The sequence below is a fragment of the Pseudorasbora parva genome, chromosome 8 (assembly GCF_024679245.1).
Source record: "Pseudorasbora parva isolate DD20220531a chromosome 8, ASM2467924v1, whole genome shotgun sequence".
NCBI lineage: Eukaryota > Metazoa > Chordata > Actinopteri > Cypriniformes > Gobionidae > Pseudorasbora > Pseudorasbora parva.
In genome coordinates, this window is record NC_090179.1 from 1,411,732 (window position 1) to 1,427,500 (window position 15,769).

Sequence of the window (15,769 nt, forward strand, 5' to 3'; positions counted from 1 at the left end):
TTATACAGCACATATTAATGCATGATCATATTCTACATCACTTAATCTTACCAATACCTAAATTTACCAGCTTTAAGCAGTCATTAGGAGTTTATTGAGGCAAAAGTTATAGTTAATAGTGAATATGTGTTCCCCAAACTGAAGTGTGACCATTATTTCTACCAATGATAATGTTTGAGATCTCTTTTTAACTTGCTTAAGCAGGTTTATGGCTATAGACTTATTTTATTGTAGTTGTGATTGGCTAATGCTAATGTCCCAGACTGGATCACCAAACATGTTAGGTGGACACGGATCTCATTCACTCTATCGCCAATGTATTTCAAATCTGCATTTATTGTATACACATAAATAAAAAAGCAAGACATTCTTGTTACAAAATCTTCATGAAATGATAAGATATAAGATATAAATAACAGCTAAAAAATGATGCCTGTTCATATTTTGTCAGGTGCTGAGATATGAATTCAAACGCCTGCTATAAGAGTCAGTGTTGAAGAGTGTGAAGTTCAGAGATGGCTGAGAGCGACCCGGGCCTCAGTTTACCTGAACTACGCTAGAGCTGTGTGTGTTTAGCGGCGAACGGACACATTGCTTCTGGTGGACGAGTTGGCTGCTCTTTCCCGCTCTTTAGCAAACTCCATTTCAATTTTAGCCTGGATCTTCTCCCAGTCCACTTCCACCTGAGCACAAGTAGGAATGAAGAGACATTACTACATTACAGACAGCACATAAAAAGCCCTAGTTCTCTGAGAGGTGAACATACTCCCTCAGAGTACTGCAGGAATCTCTTGTTGGTTTCCTGTTTGCCAAAGTCCTCCAGGAACTTCCGTCTGTGAGCGAGCACCGTGTCCACGTGGGTTTTGTTCTTCACCGCCAACTCCAGAGCCCTGCAAAGACACACACACATGAGCACACAAACACACCCAGAATACTGTCTAACACTTGATGACTGCTCTGTCAAGCCCTCGACACACACACACACACACACACACACACACACACACACACACACACACACGTTGTCAGTGAGGAACCTGGGTGTGCTCTTTGATACCAATCTTTCATTTGAAAGCCACATTTCTAGCATCTGTAAAACCGCATTCTATCATCTTAAAAATATATCTAAATTACGGCACATGCTTTCAATGCAAAATGCTGAACAGTTAGTACATGCGTTCATGAGCTCAAGGCTAGATTATTGTAATGCTCTACTGGGTGGTTGCCCTGCTCGCTTAATAAACAAACTCCAGCTGGTCCATGATAGATAGATAGATAGATAGATAGATAGATAGATAGATAGATAGATAGATAGATAGATAGATAGATAGATAGATAGATAGATAGATAGATAGATAGATAGATAGATAGATAGATAGATAGATAGATAGATAGATAGATAGATAGATTATTGTAATGCTCTACTGGGTGGTTGCCCTGCTCGCTTAATAAACAAACTCCAGCTGGTCCATGATAGATAGATAGATAGATAGATAGATAGATAGATAGATAGATAGATAGATAGATAGATAGATAGATAGATAGATAGATAGATAGATAGATAGATAGATAGATAGATAGATAGATAGATTATTGTAATGCTCTACTGGGTGGTTGCCCTGCTCGCTTAATAAACAAACTCCAGCTGGTCCATGATAGATAGATAGATAGATAGATAGATAGATAGATAGATAGATAGATAGATAGATAGATAGATAGATAGATAGATAGATAGATAGATAGATAGATAGATAGATAGATAGATAGATAGATAGATAGATAGATAGATAGATAGATAGATTATTGTAATGCTCTACTGGGTGGTTGCCCTGCTCGCTTAATAAACAAACTCCAGCTGGTCCATGATAGATAGATAGATAGATAGATAGATAGATAGATAGATAGATAGATAGATAGATAGATAGATAGATAGATAGATAGATAGATAGATAGATAGATAGATAGATAGATAGATAGATAGATAGATAGATAGATAGATAGATAGATAGATAGATAGATAGATAGATAGATAGATAGATAGATAGATAGATAGATAGATAGATTATTGTAATGCTCTACTGGGTGGTTGCCCTGCTCGCTTAATAAACAAACTCCAGCTGGTCCATGATAGATAGATAGATAGATAGATAGATAGATAGATAGATAGATAGATAGATAGATAGATAGATAGATAGATAGATAGATAGATAGATAGATAGATAGATAGATAGATAGATAGATAGATAGATAGATAGATAGATAGATAGATAGATAGATAGATAGATAGATAGATAGATTATTGTAATGCTCTACTGGGTGGTTGCCCTGCTCGCTTAATAAACAAACTCCAGCTGGTCCATGATAGATAGATAGATAGATAGATAGATAGATAGATAGATAGATAGATAGATAGATAGATAGATAGATAGATAGATAGATAGATTATTGTAATGCTCTACTGGGTGGTTGCCCTGCTCGCTTAATAAACAAACTCCAGCTGGTCCAAAACGCAGCAGCTCGAGTTCTTACTAGCACCAGGAAGTATGATCATATTAGTCCAGTTCTGTCAACACTGCACTGGCTCCCTATTAAACATCGCATACATTTTAAAATCACGTCTATTGCGGTCTCCAAACTCTTTAATACTACATCAAACCAGGAAAGGTCCCTGTTTCCAGCCGATGCTGTATTAATTGCCCCGACTGAGCCTGGTTTCTCCAAAGGTTTTGTTCTCCATTCTGGCCCTGAAGGAGTTTTGGTTCCTTGCCTCTGTCGCCTTTGGCTTTTAGCTTGCTCAGTTGGGGACACTTAAACTTCAACTATAATACTGATCTGCCTGCATTCACTATATGATCATTGAAATTAGCTGATCACATCACTGTTTTCTCCACATATTGTCCTGTTTAACACAGTGAAGCTGCTTTGAAACAGTTGGACTTTAATAAAGCGCTATATTAATAAAGGTGACTTGACTTTATGTGATAATTACAGCATAGGATGTGCACACTAATGTGAAAGTTTATTAAAATGAGCAAAACTAAACAGAAATCATGGTTTCCAGTCAAGGAGATTAACGGATTATCTTTTCACCATGTTCAAGGGGTCACCCATGTGTTTAGGGTTTTTTTTGGAAACAAAATCTGTAATGAAAGGTTTTAATGTAAATAGCCATTCTGCCACTGCACTGCTGACTAAAGCCGCTTTTCCACCTTTGGCCGAATGCGGAATAGTAAGGAATGGCTCCAGTTGTTTTCTACTTAACCTGGCACGGCACGATTACTAACTGTTCTCAGCGGCATTAGCCAATTAGTCAACCGACAACACAGTTTGCTATTTGTATTAGTATAATTGCACATGTTTTATATTTAATAAAATATATATATTAATTATATGATTTCTCTTAATAAAAAGTAAATTGAGTGAAACGGTATAAAATGTGTCAGTGTGTATTAGTAATCTGGCCCCTTGGTATCGTCACTACTGAAGTTAACCATCCCTGATCTATATCTTCGGCTTGATTATTTGGGGTCCGCACACACACACACACACACACGGCTCGCACCTGTCCCAGCTGTAGAGGTTGATGTGGATCTGGATGGCGTGATAGACGAGGTTGGCCTGCAGAAGCGTGGCCTCGGCCTCCTGCACGTGCCCACTGAACAGCAGGATGTGTGCTAGACTCGAGTCTTTCGATGGCAGATCCTTTATGAAGTTGATGTACTGCACCTTATCAATCTACCAGAGACAGACTAGTGTTAGAGAGACTCTGATGAGAGGCACTGCCCCACACTAGAGTACGCATTCACCTCTCCAATAGCAGCGTAGGCCACTTCTGCGGTGCTCAGCTCCCTATTGGCCATCGCCAGACCTGCCAAACACGACCACAGCGCCTGGTCCTGGAACACACAGACCAACACTTGCAGTTTTGGGATCATAGTCTTTTCTCTCTCTCTCTCTCTCTCACACACACACACACACACACACACACACACCGGGCGATGACACCTGTTCCCACTTTGGTGTGAGTGCTTACCCTTTATCTAGTGTTTGTTCATGCTGGCCCTTGTTGGATCATTATTTCATGTCATGTCATTACGACTGCTGCTTCCTTCATGTCTGATTAGTTTGGAAGTTGTCTTGAGTGTCTGTTACAGCCTTGCGCCTACGTTTTGCCTGAGTCCTGTATTTGCTGCAAGTAGACCTTCGTGGTCCTCTGTGCCTGGCTGTGATCTTCTCCATAGCACTGCCTCTCCCTCTACGGGTGTCCGATCCTCTCAGCTCTTCAAGACCAGATCAACTGTTTCCTGAGTTTGCTTCACCAGTTCTGTGTGCCTCAACGGCAGACTGCCTTGTTTTCATTCTCATTAAAGACTGTTGTTTTCCTGTCAACCTCTGCTCTTGGATCCATTCTTTATATCCCTGACAATTTAAACTTTAAAAACAGTTGGCGTCATTTCCTCAGGTTTGGCCTATAAAGCAAATGCTTACAGCGGTTAAGATAAATTATGCAGCTGTGGGTGTGTTAGTATGGATGTCAGAGTGTGGTTTGTATGTGTATAATACATTTTGTGTGTGTGTGTGTGTGTGTGTGTGTGTGCGCATGTAATATTTGAGAGAGAAAAACGCTAGTTTTGTTGGCATCTAATGGGGAAAATGTGGCACTGTCCCCAAACAAACTCACACTGAAAGCTCATTCTCGGAAACTCAAAATTTGACTTTTTTAGATTTATGGCTTTGATTTTCTAGCAGTTTTAGAGTTCAGCATGCTTCATAAAATATATATTTTATATAAAATAATATTCATGAATAATTTTCATTAATTTTTTGAACTACAAACACGGATTAAAAGTGTTAAAAAACTACAAACATGAATGATGCGCGAGACTGATGGTTAAGTAGAGAAGTTTAGATAAAAGGGTTTGAGTGATCAACTATCAATATTTAACCTGACAAAAATATATTTATTCAGTGTTGTCCACATTATATTTCACCTGGAGCAGCATTGAGAACTATTTTAATGACATGTTTGGCCGTTAACTTTTAAATGCATCATTATATTTAAACTGCAAACACATGAGGAGAGTCTCTGCATTAAAGACACACACACGGCAGATCAACGAGCGGCTACATTTCTCTCCGATACGGCAGGAGATTAAACTGAATGTGGAGGATTTGAACGGTGTGGTGATGGACAGGGCAGTTAAACGGTGATGAGATGCGACAGAGTCCGTTAAAGATGACGAAGTAGTGTCCCAAAGCTTGCATACTCTTCGGCTACACACTCAAAAGTATGTCGTTTTTCTTCCCTTCTAGGACGTAGTATAAGTAGGCGAATTGGGACGCAGCAAAGCTCTTCTTGATCAACATCGGTGTGAAATTCAGATTAAGCAGGTTGGATATAAACTTGGCAGGAGCAGGGTTGAGGTATTTTCTCTGTATGAATCTCCACCTCAGTTTACCTCACACATACACACACACACACACACACACACAATCCCTCAGTGCTCCACTGACCTTGGCGAAGCGGCAGATGCGCAGGCCATCCTCCCAGCGGGCGCTGCAGGTATACTCATGCAGTAATGTGGGGTACGGGGACACTGCGGTGCACACCAGAGAGCCGTCCGTCCGTCTCACAGTCACCTGAGAGCCCACATAGCTCAGGATCTGAGGCGAGCGGCTTAACTCGCTGCGGAAGACATGACATTCACAGTACATGTGCAGCCTCCATGCTCAAAGTCTTCAATAACAACTGGGCAGAGATCTAAGGAATTACCTGATGGCTTGTTAACACTTTATTTCGATAGTCAAGGAATTTGTCAACTACATGTCAACTCATTCTACTAACCCTAACTAACTGTCTACTCCATGTGTCAGTGCATCCAATGACTTTCTTTGAAGGCACCAAAAACGCAGTTGGAAAAAAAGAGTTCACATCATGGTTTTAAGATCTACAGGTGCTGGTCATATAATTATAATATCATCAAAAAGTTCATTTATTTCCCTAATTCCATTCAAAAAGTGAAACTTGTATATTATATTGATTTATTACACAGGGCCACATAGTGGTTTTTGAAGCACTGACTCCAGCTGCAGTCCACTCTTTGTCGGTCTCCTCCACATTTCTGAATGGGTTTTGTCTCACAGTCCTCTCCAGGGTGCGGTGATCCCTATTGCTTGTACACTTTTTTCTACCACATCTTTTCCTTCCCTTCGCCTCTCTATTAATGTGCTTGGACACACAGCTCTGTGAACAGCCAGCCTCTTTTGCGATGACCTTTTGTGTCTTGCCCTGCTTGTGTAAGGTGTCAATGGTCGTCTTTCGGTCAACTCTCAGGTCTTCCCCATGATTGTGTATCCTACAGAACTAGACTGAGAGAGCATTTAAAAGGTCTTTGCAGGTGTTTTTGAGTTCATTAGCTGATTAGAGTTTGGCACCAGCTGTCTTCAATATTCACCCTTTTCACAAATTATGCTAATTTTCTGAGATACTGAATTTGGGATTTTCCTTTGTTGTCAGTTATAATCATCAAAATTAAAAGAAATCAACATTTGAAATATATCAGTCTGTGTGTAATAAATGAATATAATACAAGTTGAGGCAACGTGGGGGAGAGGACGCTGGCGTTGTCTGTTCGCCGCTTCTCCACCCACAAATCATGTTCATGTACTATTAGATTTAGATTTTATTTTATATCCTTATGTTTGTGACTAGTCTAGAGCTACAATTGGGACTGTTGCTGACTGCTGGCAACCACTTAGAGGACGTTGTTCGTCGTTTCGCCGTTTTCCACCGCTTCTCTACTGTTTATGTTTGAATTGCTGCGGTTGGTTCTGGTTTGGAGGACACTTGATGTTTCTCGCCGCGGCTGCTCACTGGTGGTCTCCCTCGGGCTGCATGGTGGCTGAAGTTTGCACCGGGCTAGCGTCATCCGGGCCATCGTCATCGGCGTCCGGCATGATGTTGGGATGTTCCGCTTCTCGGTCGCCGCTGTTCCGTCTTGCATTGTGGCCGTGGAGCGGCTAGGACTTCTGCGCCGACCCCGGTGTGTCCACAGAAGTGCCCGAAAAAATGTTCTGCCTCCTGCAGAATCCCATCGTTTGAATCGCCATGACAGGACACTGACGCTGGGAGAAATTTAAAACATGGAGGACTACAGTGTGCTGCGCAGCTAACAGAGACTTCCACCATCAGCTCTGTTTTCTGTTCACCATCAGCTCTGTTTCTGTCCACCATCAGCTCTGTTTCTGCTCACCATCAGCTCTGTTTCTGTCCACCATCAGCTCTGTTTCTGTCCACCATCAGCTCTGTTTCTGCTCACCATCAGCTCTGTTTCTGTTCACCATCAGCTCTGTTTTCTGTTCACCATCAGCTCTGTTTTCTGCTCACCATCAGCTCTGTTTCTGTTCACCATCAGCTCTGTTTCTGTTCACCATCAGCTCTGCTTCTGTTCACCATCAGCTCTGTTTCTGTTCACCATCAGCTCTGTTTCTGTTCACCATCAGCTCTGTTTCTGTTCACCATCAGCTCTGTTTCTGTTCACCATCAGCTCTGTTTCTGTTCACCATCAGCTCTGTTTCTGTTCACCATCAGCTCTGTTTCTGTTCACCATCAGCTCTGTTTCTGTTCACCATCAGCTCTGTTTCTGTTCACCATCAGCTCTGTTTCTGTTCACCATCAGCTCTGTTTCTGTTCACCATCAGCTCTGCTTCTGTTCACCATCAGCTCTGTTTCTATTCATCATCAGCTCTGTTTCTGTTCACCATCAGCTCTGTTTCTGTTCACCATCAGCTCTGTTTCTGTTCACCATCAGCTCTGTTTCTGTTCACCATCAGCTCTGTTTCTGTTCACCATCAGCTCTGTTTCTGTTCACCATCAGCTCTGTTTCTATTCACCATCAGCTCTGTTTCTGTTCACCATCAGCTCTGTTTCTGTTCACCATCAGCTCTGTTTCTGTTCACCATCAGCTCTGTTTCTGTTCACCATCAGCTCTGTTTCTGTTCACCATCAGCTCTGTTTCTGTTCACCATCAGCTCTGCTTCTGTTCACCATCAGCTCTGTTTCTGTTCACCATCAGCTCTGTTTCTGTTCGCCATCAGCTCTGTTTCTGTTCGCCATCAGCTCTGTTTCTGTTCACCATCAGCTCCGTTTCTGTTCACCATCAGCTCTGTTTCTGTTCACCATCAGCTCTGTTTCTGTTCACCATCAGCTGTTTCTGTTCACCATCAGCTCTGTTTCTGTTCACCATCAGCTCTGTTTTCTGCTCACCATCAGCTCTGTTTCTGTTCACCATCAGCTCTGTTTCTGTTCACCATCAGCTCTGTTTTCTGCTCACCATCAGCTCTGTTTCTGTTCACCATCAGCTCTGTTTCTGTTCACCATCAGCTCTGTTTCTGTTCACCATCAGCTCTGTTTCTGTTCACCATCAGCTCTGCTTCTGTTCACCATCAGCTGTTTCTGTTCACCATCAGCTCTGTTTTCTGCTCACTATCAGCTCTGTTTCTGTTCACCATCAGCTCTGTTTTCTGTTCACCATCAGCTCTGTTTTCTGCTCACCATCAGCTCTGCTTCTGTTCACCATCAGCTCTGTTTCTGTTCACCATCAGCTCTGTTTCTGTTCACCATCAGCTCTGTTTCTGTTCACCATCAGCTCTGTTTCTGTTCACCATCAGCTCTGTTTCTGTTCACCATCAGCTCTGTTTCTGTTCACCATCAGCTCTGTTTCTGTTCACCATCAGCTCTGTTTCTGTTCATCATCAGCTCTGCTTCTGTTCACCATCAGCTCTGTTTCTATTCACCATCAGCTCTGTTTCTGTTCACCATCAGCTCTGTTTCTGTTCACCATCAGCTCTGTTTCTGTTCACCATCAGCTCTGTTTCTGTTCACCATCAGCTCTGTTTCTGTTCACCATCAGCTCTGTTTCTATTCACCATCAGCTCTGTTTCTGTTCACCATCAGCTCTGTTTCTGTTCACCATCAGCTCTGTTTCTGTTCACCATCAGCTCTGTTTCTGTTCACCATCAGCTCTGTTTCTGTTCACCATCAGCTCTGTTTCTGTTCACCATCAGCTCTGCTTCTGTTCACCATCAGCTCTGTTTCTGTTCACCATCAGCTCTGTTTCTGTTCACCATCAGCTCTGTTTCTGTTCGCCATCAGCTCTGTTTCTGTTCGCCATCAGCTCCGTTTCTGTTCACCATCAGCTCCGTTTCTGTTCACCATCAGCTCCGTTTCTGTTCACCATCAGCTCTGTTTCTGTTCACCATCAGCTGTTTCTGTTCACCATCAGCTCTGTTTCTGTTCACCATCAGCTCTGCTTCTGTTCACCATCAGCTCTGTTTCTGTTCACCATCAGCTCTGTTTCTGTTCACCATCAGCTCTGTTTCTATTCACCGTCAGCTCTGTTTCTGTTCACCGTCAGCTCTGTTTCTGTTCACCGTCAGCTCTGTTTCTGTTCACCGTCAGCTCTGTTTCTGTTCACCGTCAGCTCTGTTTCTGTTCACCATCAGCTCTGTTTCTGTTCACCATCAGCTCTGCTTCTGTTCACCATCAGCTCTGTTTCTGTTCACCATCAGCTCTGTTTCTGTTCGCCATCAGCTCTGTTTCTGTTCGCCATCAGCTCCGTTTCTGTTCGCCATCAGCTCCGTTTCTGTTCACCATCAGCTCCGTTTCTGTTCACCATCAGCTCTGTTTCTGTTCACCATCAGCTCTGTTTCTGTTCACCATCAGCTGTTTCTGTTCACCATCAGCTCTGTTTCTGTTCACCATCAGCTCTGTTTTCTGCTCACCATCAGCTCTGTTTCTGTTCACCATCAGCTCTGTTTCTGTTCACCATCAGCTCTGTTTTCTGCTCACCATCAGCTCTGTTTCTGTTCACCATCAGCTCTGTTTCTGTTCACCATCAGCTCTGTTTCTGTTCACCATCAGCTCTGCTTCTGTTCACCATCAGCTCTGCTTCTCTTCACCATCAGCTGTTTCTGTTCACCATCAGCTCTGTTTTCTGCTCACCATCAGCTCTGTTTCTGTTCACCATCAGCTCTGTTTTCTGTTCACCATCAGCTCTGTTTTCTGCTCACCATCAGCTCTGCTTCTGTTCACCATCAGCTCTGTTTCTGTTCACCATCAGCTCTGTTTCTGTTCACCATCAGCTCTGTTTCTGTTCACCATCAGCTCTGTTTCTGTTCACCATCAGCTCTGTTTCTGTTCACCATCAGCTCTGTTTCTGTTCACCATCAGCTCTGTTTCTGTTCACCATCAGCTCTGTTTCTGTTCATCATCAGCTCTGCTTCTGTTCACCATCAGCTCTGTTTCTATTCACCATCAGCTCTGTTTCTGTTCACCATCAGCTCTGTTTCTGTTCACCATCAGCTCTGTTTCTGTTCACCATCAGCTCTGTTTCTGTTCACCATCAGCTCTGTTTCTGTTCATTATCAGCTCTGTTTCTATTCACCATCAGCTCTGTTTCTGTTCACCATCAGCTCTGTTTCTGTTCACCATCAGCTCTGTTTCTGTTCACCATCAGCTCTGTTTCTGTTCACCATCAGCTCTGTTTCTGTTCACCATCAGCTCTGTTTCTGTTCACCATCAGCTCTGCTTCTGTTCACCATCAGCTCTGTTTCTGTTCACCATCAGCTCTGTTTCTGTTCACCATCAGCTCTGTTTCTGTTCGCCATCAGCTCTGTTTCTGTTCACCATCAGCTCCGTTTCTGTTCACCATCAGCTCCGTTTCTGTTCACCATCAGCTCTGTTTCTGTTCACCATCAGCTCTGTTTCTGTTCACCATCAGCTGTTTCTGTTCACCATCAGCTCTGTTTCTGTTCACCATCAGCTCTGCTTCTGTTCACCATCAGCTCTGTTTCTGTTCACCATCAGCTCTGTTTCTGTTCACCATCAGCTCTGTTTCTATTCACCGTCAGCTCTGTTTCTGTTCACCGTCAGCTCTGTTTCTGTTCACCGTCAGCTCTGTTTCTGTTCACCATCAGCTCTGTTTCTGTTCACCGTCAGCTCTGTTTCTGTTCACCGTCAGCTCTGTTTCTGTTCATCGTCAGCTCTGTTTCTGTTCACCGTCAGCTCTGTTTCTGTTCACCGTCAGCTCTGTTTCTGTTCACCATCAGCTCTGTTTCTGTTCACCATCAGCTCTGTTTCTGTTCACCATCAGCTCTGTTTCTATTCACCGTCAGCTCTGTTTCTGTTCACCGTCAGCTCTGTTTCTGTTCACCGTCAGCTCTGTTTCTGTTCACCATCAGCTCTGTTTCTATTCACCATCAGCTCCGTTTCTGTTCACCATCAGCTCTGTTTCTGTTCACCGTCAGCTCTGCTTCTGTTCACCGTCAGCTCTGTTTCTGTTCACCATCAGCTCTGTTTCTGTTCACCATCAGCTCTGCTTCTGTTCACCATCAGCTCTGTTTCTGTTCACCATCAGCTCTGTTTCTGTTCACCATCAGCTCTGTTTCTGTTCACCATCAGCTCTGTTTCTGTTCACCATCAGCTCTGTTTCTGTTCACCATCAGCTCTGTTTCTATTCACCATCAGCTCTGTTTCTGTTCTGTTTTTTGTGTTGGTTGATTGTTTGTAGTATTCTATATTTTTACTTGTTATTCATTTTTTTGTTATTTAAAAAAAAAAAAATTTATTATATATATCAAACAAAAAGTTTGACTTTTTGAATAGAATTAGTGAAATAAATCAACTTTTGGATGATATTCCTTGTGGGTTTAACCTCTAAGTTGAATGTGCAAGACTTACGGTGTCAGCTGCTTCCAGTAATTTAGCTGTACATAAACAGTCCTTGATACTGCAAGCTCAAATTTGTTATCATGATTAGCTTATTTGTTATCATATTTGTTATTATAATTGTTGCAATCCTTGGCTCAAGACGAACTCAATGCATGGACTGTTGAGCGTCACCCTGGCGAAACTTCAGGTATTTTGGATTAGCCATTTTTGCAAACTGGAAAACTGGAGTCTGATTGTCAGTAATTGTAATATATGTAATATAAGTCTCAGGTGTCCTCAGAATGTATCTGAAGTTTCAGCTCAAAATACTCCACAGAGTATTTATAAAAGGTTGGTTTGAAAACTCCTATTTGGCTGGCAGCAAAAACACACAGTTTTCGTGTGTCTCTTTAAATGCAAATGAGCTGCTGCTCCCGCCCCCTTCCCCAAATAGGGCAGAGCCTCTACAACTGGAGAGTGGAGAACCTCACACAGTGAGAAGAATTCACAAAGATGGATCAATACCAACTGTTTGACAAATTCTCCAGAAAAAATGCCGTTTGTGGGGTAAAATGTGTGTTATTTTGGCACGGTTGCCTGCTAAAAATTGCATTCCTGGGTCTATATATCACATAATTGACGTCGCTTCAACCCGCGGACATAGAAAACCACCGGCGGGAAAACCGCAGACTTGGCAACACAGTGCAGTTGAGCTCTGTTGACATTTGACAACTAACGTTATGTGTCGCTCCGCTGCTCTGATTGGTTGTAGGTCTGTCAGGCTAAAGGTTGATATTTTGGGTTTAAGAATAAAAATAGCGTTTTCAGAAAATGGGTATACAAGTAAAAATCAGCTCCTAGAAATGCACAAATCACCGGCGGCTGATAGAGTCTGTGCTGAGATCTCAGATCTGAGACGTTAGTTGTAGCGTGTGTACCTGCTGTCCTTGGTGAAGATGGTTTTGGGGAGCAGGTCTTTGTCCACAAACACCACACTGGGGTAATACCACACCGTGAACTGGCTGTCCTGGACTCCACACAGGATATTAGCAGAGTCGTTCCAGGCCACAGTGTCAACCATTGAACCTGCATGAGAATGACAATGACTATTCAAACCCTAATACAGATGTTTGGCTGAATTTGACTTTCCTCCTGGATTCTCACCAATCTTATAGATGCTGTGAGCTCGGCCCAGCTTTCTCACAGAGGTCAGGTAGAGGTCGCGGTTCTTATCGATCAAAGCGATCCTTCTGTCGTTAGACGAGCCACACTGATCCAGTGCAATTAACACCACCTCTGTCTAAACGGACAGACGGCACGGATGGGTCACATACACACACATATATATATGTATCTCCATACAGTCATTAAACTCTGACATCATAGTTTATGTTTGCTTGTGGCAAAATGATCTGCCAATGGGGTGAGAAAAATAATCTTATTTCTGATTGAAATCTTGTTTCTTGTTTCCGTCCCAAACAGAAAAAATATTATTTTTCTCACCTTATTGGCAGATCACTTTGCTTGTTTTAAAAAAATACTAGCTAACTGGAAAAATACTAAATGAGAAGAGCATTTTTTGCAGTGTGAGGTGGCAAGAACAAGAACAAAGTCCGTTCTGTCCAGGACACTCCATACTTCACAAGAAAAGCAGGTGCCAAAACACACACTTAAAATGTCTGACCAATCACACAATAGTTCTCGGACACCCACAACAAAAAAGTTTTGCTCAGATGACCGAGCTGCGAGAACGCCTAAACCAATGACCGCATGTTGATCTCTCGGCCCTGGGAGCGAGAACTTTTCTCTGTTCTTGTGGAGTCTGTAATGGCTTTTACACATTTGTGTCAGTTAAATAATAACCCCACTACAGCTCTAATCCAGGAGCTAGTGAGCTGCCTTGCTGTCTTCTGTCTTTATAGGCAGCTTCCTTCTAAAGTGAAGTATACATCGGCTTTTACGCAAACGCTAGGGCTTGTGAACGGTGTGCATGATGTAAAGTTCATTGTCAGCTGATTCACAGTGCATACTCTGCATGCTCAGCTTGCACATGCCATTCGCTTTTTTTTGCACTAATCAGTTGACCCACAAGGTGGCGGCACTAGCCCGGGGCATTTTATCACAGTCCGGGAAAAAAAGAACAATAACCATTAACTACAGGATACGCAACTGCACTAAATGCTCCTCTTACTCAGTCATGTTGTCTTGTTTCCAGTCTAAATATTTAACAATTCTTAAATCAAGATGCATTTACTAGATCAGTAAAACCACATTAGATATTTGTTCTTGTTTTGTTGAAAATAAAAAATATTTTTTGCTTAAAACAGGAATGGGGTGAGGATAATAATCTTATTTCTTGTTTCTATCCCAAAAATACTAAATAAGAAGAGCATTTTTGCAGTGTATATAATTTTTAGCTAGCTAAAAACGCTTTGATGGACAATAGTGTGTGTAATGTCACACAATGTGTGTTTGTGTGTGTGTGTGTGTGTGTGTGTGTCTACCTTGTGGATCAGCGGTTTGCCATCACCGATGGCTTTTCCCGTTTGGGCCTCGAACAGGAAGATGACTGGAGAAGAGAAGGAAGAGATCAACAGAGACTAATTAGAGTACATCATGAGCCGTTTGAAAGGTCTTCAGGTAACATCACAGCTTGCCCTGCAGTAATGTCCCACTTGTGGAGCGTTTGGCCTCAGCGGGGAAGCTTCACAATACACTAAACTCTACATGCATCTGTCAGGGGAAGCGCTCCGCACCTCGCTCATCAGTTGTGTCTCGTATGGCGATGGTGTCGCTGCTCAGCGAGATGGACTGAGTGCTCAGGATGTCCATTCTCAGGCCGGGACTCTTGGGGGATGACACCAAACGGCCCTCATACGAGTACACATAGACCTCTGCTCCATCCACCAACAGAAAGTGTCTGGCGCAAGAAAAACACAGAAACAGTGTGTGTGTGTGTGTGTGAGTGTGTGTGAGACAGTTCAACAACACAACACACTTCTCCATGATAACTCAAATCAAATGGACAATGAGTTATTATAGTTGAGCTAGATGTGCTATGGACTCTGCTTTTCTTTTTTATACAACAGTTCTTTCGGTTCTCGAATCTGATTAGCTGAGAGCCTTTTCCAGAAATTATCCTAGATATTGTTGTCATGTTGTCTTGTTTCCAGTCTAAATCATTTTGCCTGTTTTAAGCAAAAACTCACTTCAGTTAGATATTTTTTCCCCAGAAAACAAGCAAAAATATCGTATGTGGTTTTACTGATCTAGTAAATGCATCTTGATTTAAGAATATTTAGATACTTGGACTTGAAACGAGAACAAAATACTAAATGATAAGAGCATTTTTTGCAGGGTATAACCGTTTCACCGTTTGTATCACTCCACTCGCGGTGACTGTCATGGCAGTCAAGAAAGACACCATATGTTTCTTTACAAATACTATTGTTCTGTGTGTCTCATTTTTTAGGCGAGAATGTAGTTATTTAGACCTCAAATATGTGACTCAAACATAAACAGTGCCTGTTTGACTGAATTATTTGCTTGTGATCATTTCCTATTTTCTTTTATAATGGCTATGCCATATTTGGTGTTGAGAAATGGTCTAGATCCACTAGATGTCTTTATGAATGACTGGTTGTAAACAAGGAAGTTGTTTCAGTGCTGTCAATCTTTTAAAGGTGCGGTGTGTAACTTTTAGCGGCATCTAGTGTTGAGGTTGTGAATTGCCCATCTCTCAACCCTCCCTTTCCAAGCACATAGAGAAGCTACGGTGGCCAAAACAGGACAAAAATGTGGTCGTCTGAGAGAGCAGAGAGTAGCTAGAGCTCTGTAGAGAAGTTTGTCCTTTTAGGGCTACCGTAGACACATGACGGCACAAAATGGCGGCTTCACTGTAAGGTGAACAGTGTGTGTAGATAGAAATGGCAACAGTTTTATACACCACTGAAAACATAGTTATGTATATTATATTGTGTATCTGTCAATAGGTCCTCATAAATACTACACACTGCACCTTTAATAGATATCACAAAGATATGGCTTTTCTCAGCGGAC

At 42.3% G+C, this 15,769-nt stretch overlaps 1 protein-coding gene across 1 annotated transcript in view; it reads right to left on the bottom strand.

Moving 5' to 3' along the window:
• Positions 1-318: 318 nt before the first annotated feature.
• Positions 319-15,769, bottom strand: part of ift80 (intraflagellar transport 80 homolog (Chlamydomonas)) — a 63,241-nt gene continuing 47,790 nt past the window's right edge. Inside the window, exons 11-19 of the mRNA XM_067451884.1 lie at positions 14,467-14,630; positions 14,215-14,279; positions 12,875-13,010; positions 12,649-12,796; positions 5,515-5,686; positions 3,807-3,896; positions 3,563-3,735; positions 767-890; positions 319-683 (exon numbers count right to left, since the gene is read on the bottom strand). Of these exons, the coding sequence (XP_067307985.1) occupies positions 573-683; positions 767-890; positions 3,563-3,735; positions 3,807-3,896; positions 5,515-5,686; positions 12,649-12,796; positions 12,875-13,010; positions 14,215-14,279; positions 14,467-14,630 (1,183 nt within the window). The 3' untranslated portion in view covers positions 319-572. The remainder of the gene's footprint in view (positions 684-766; positions 891-3,562; positions 3,736-3,806; positions 3,897-5,514; positions 5,687-12,648; positions 12,797-12,874; positions 13,011-14,214; positions 14,280-14,466; positions 14,631-15,769) is intronic.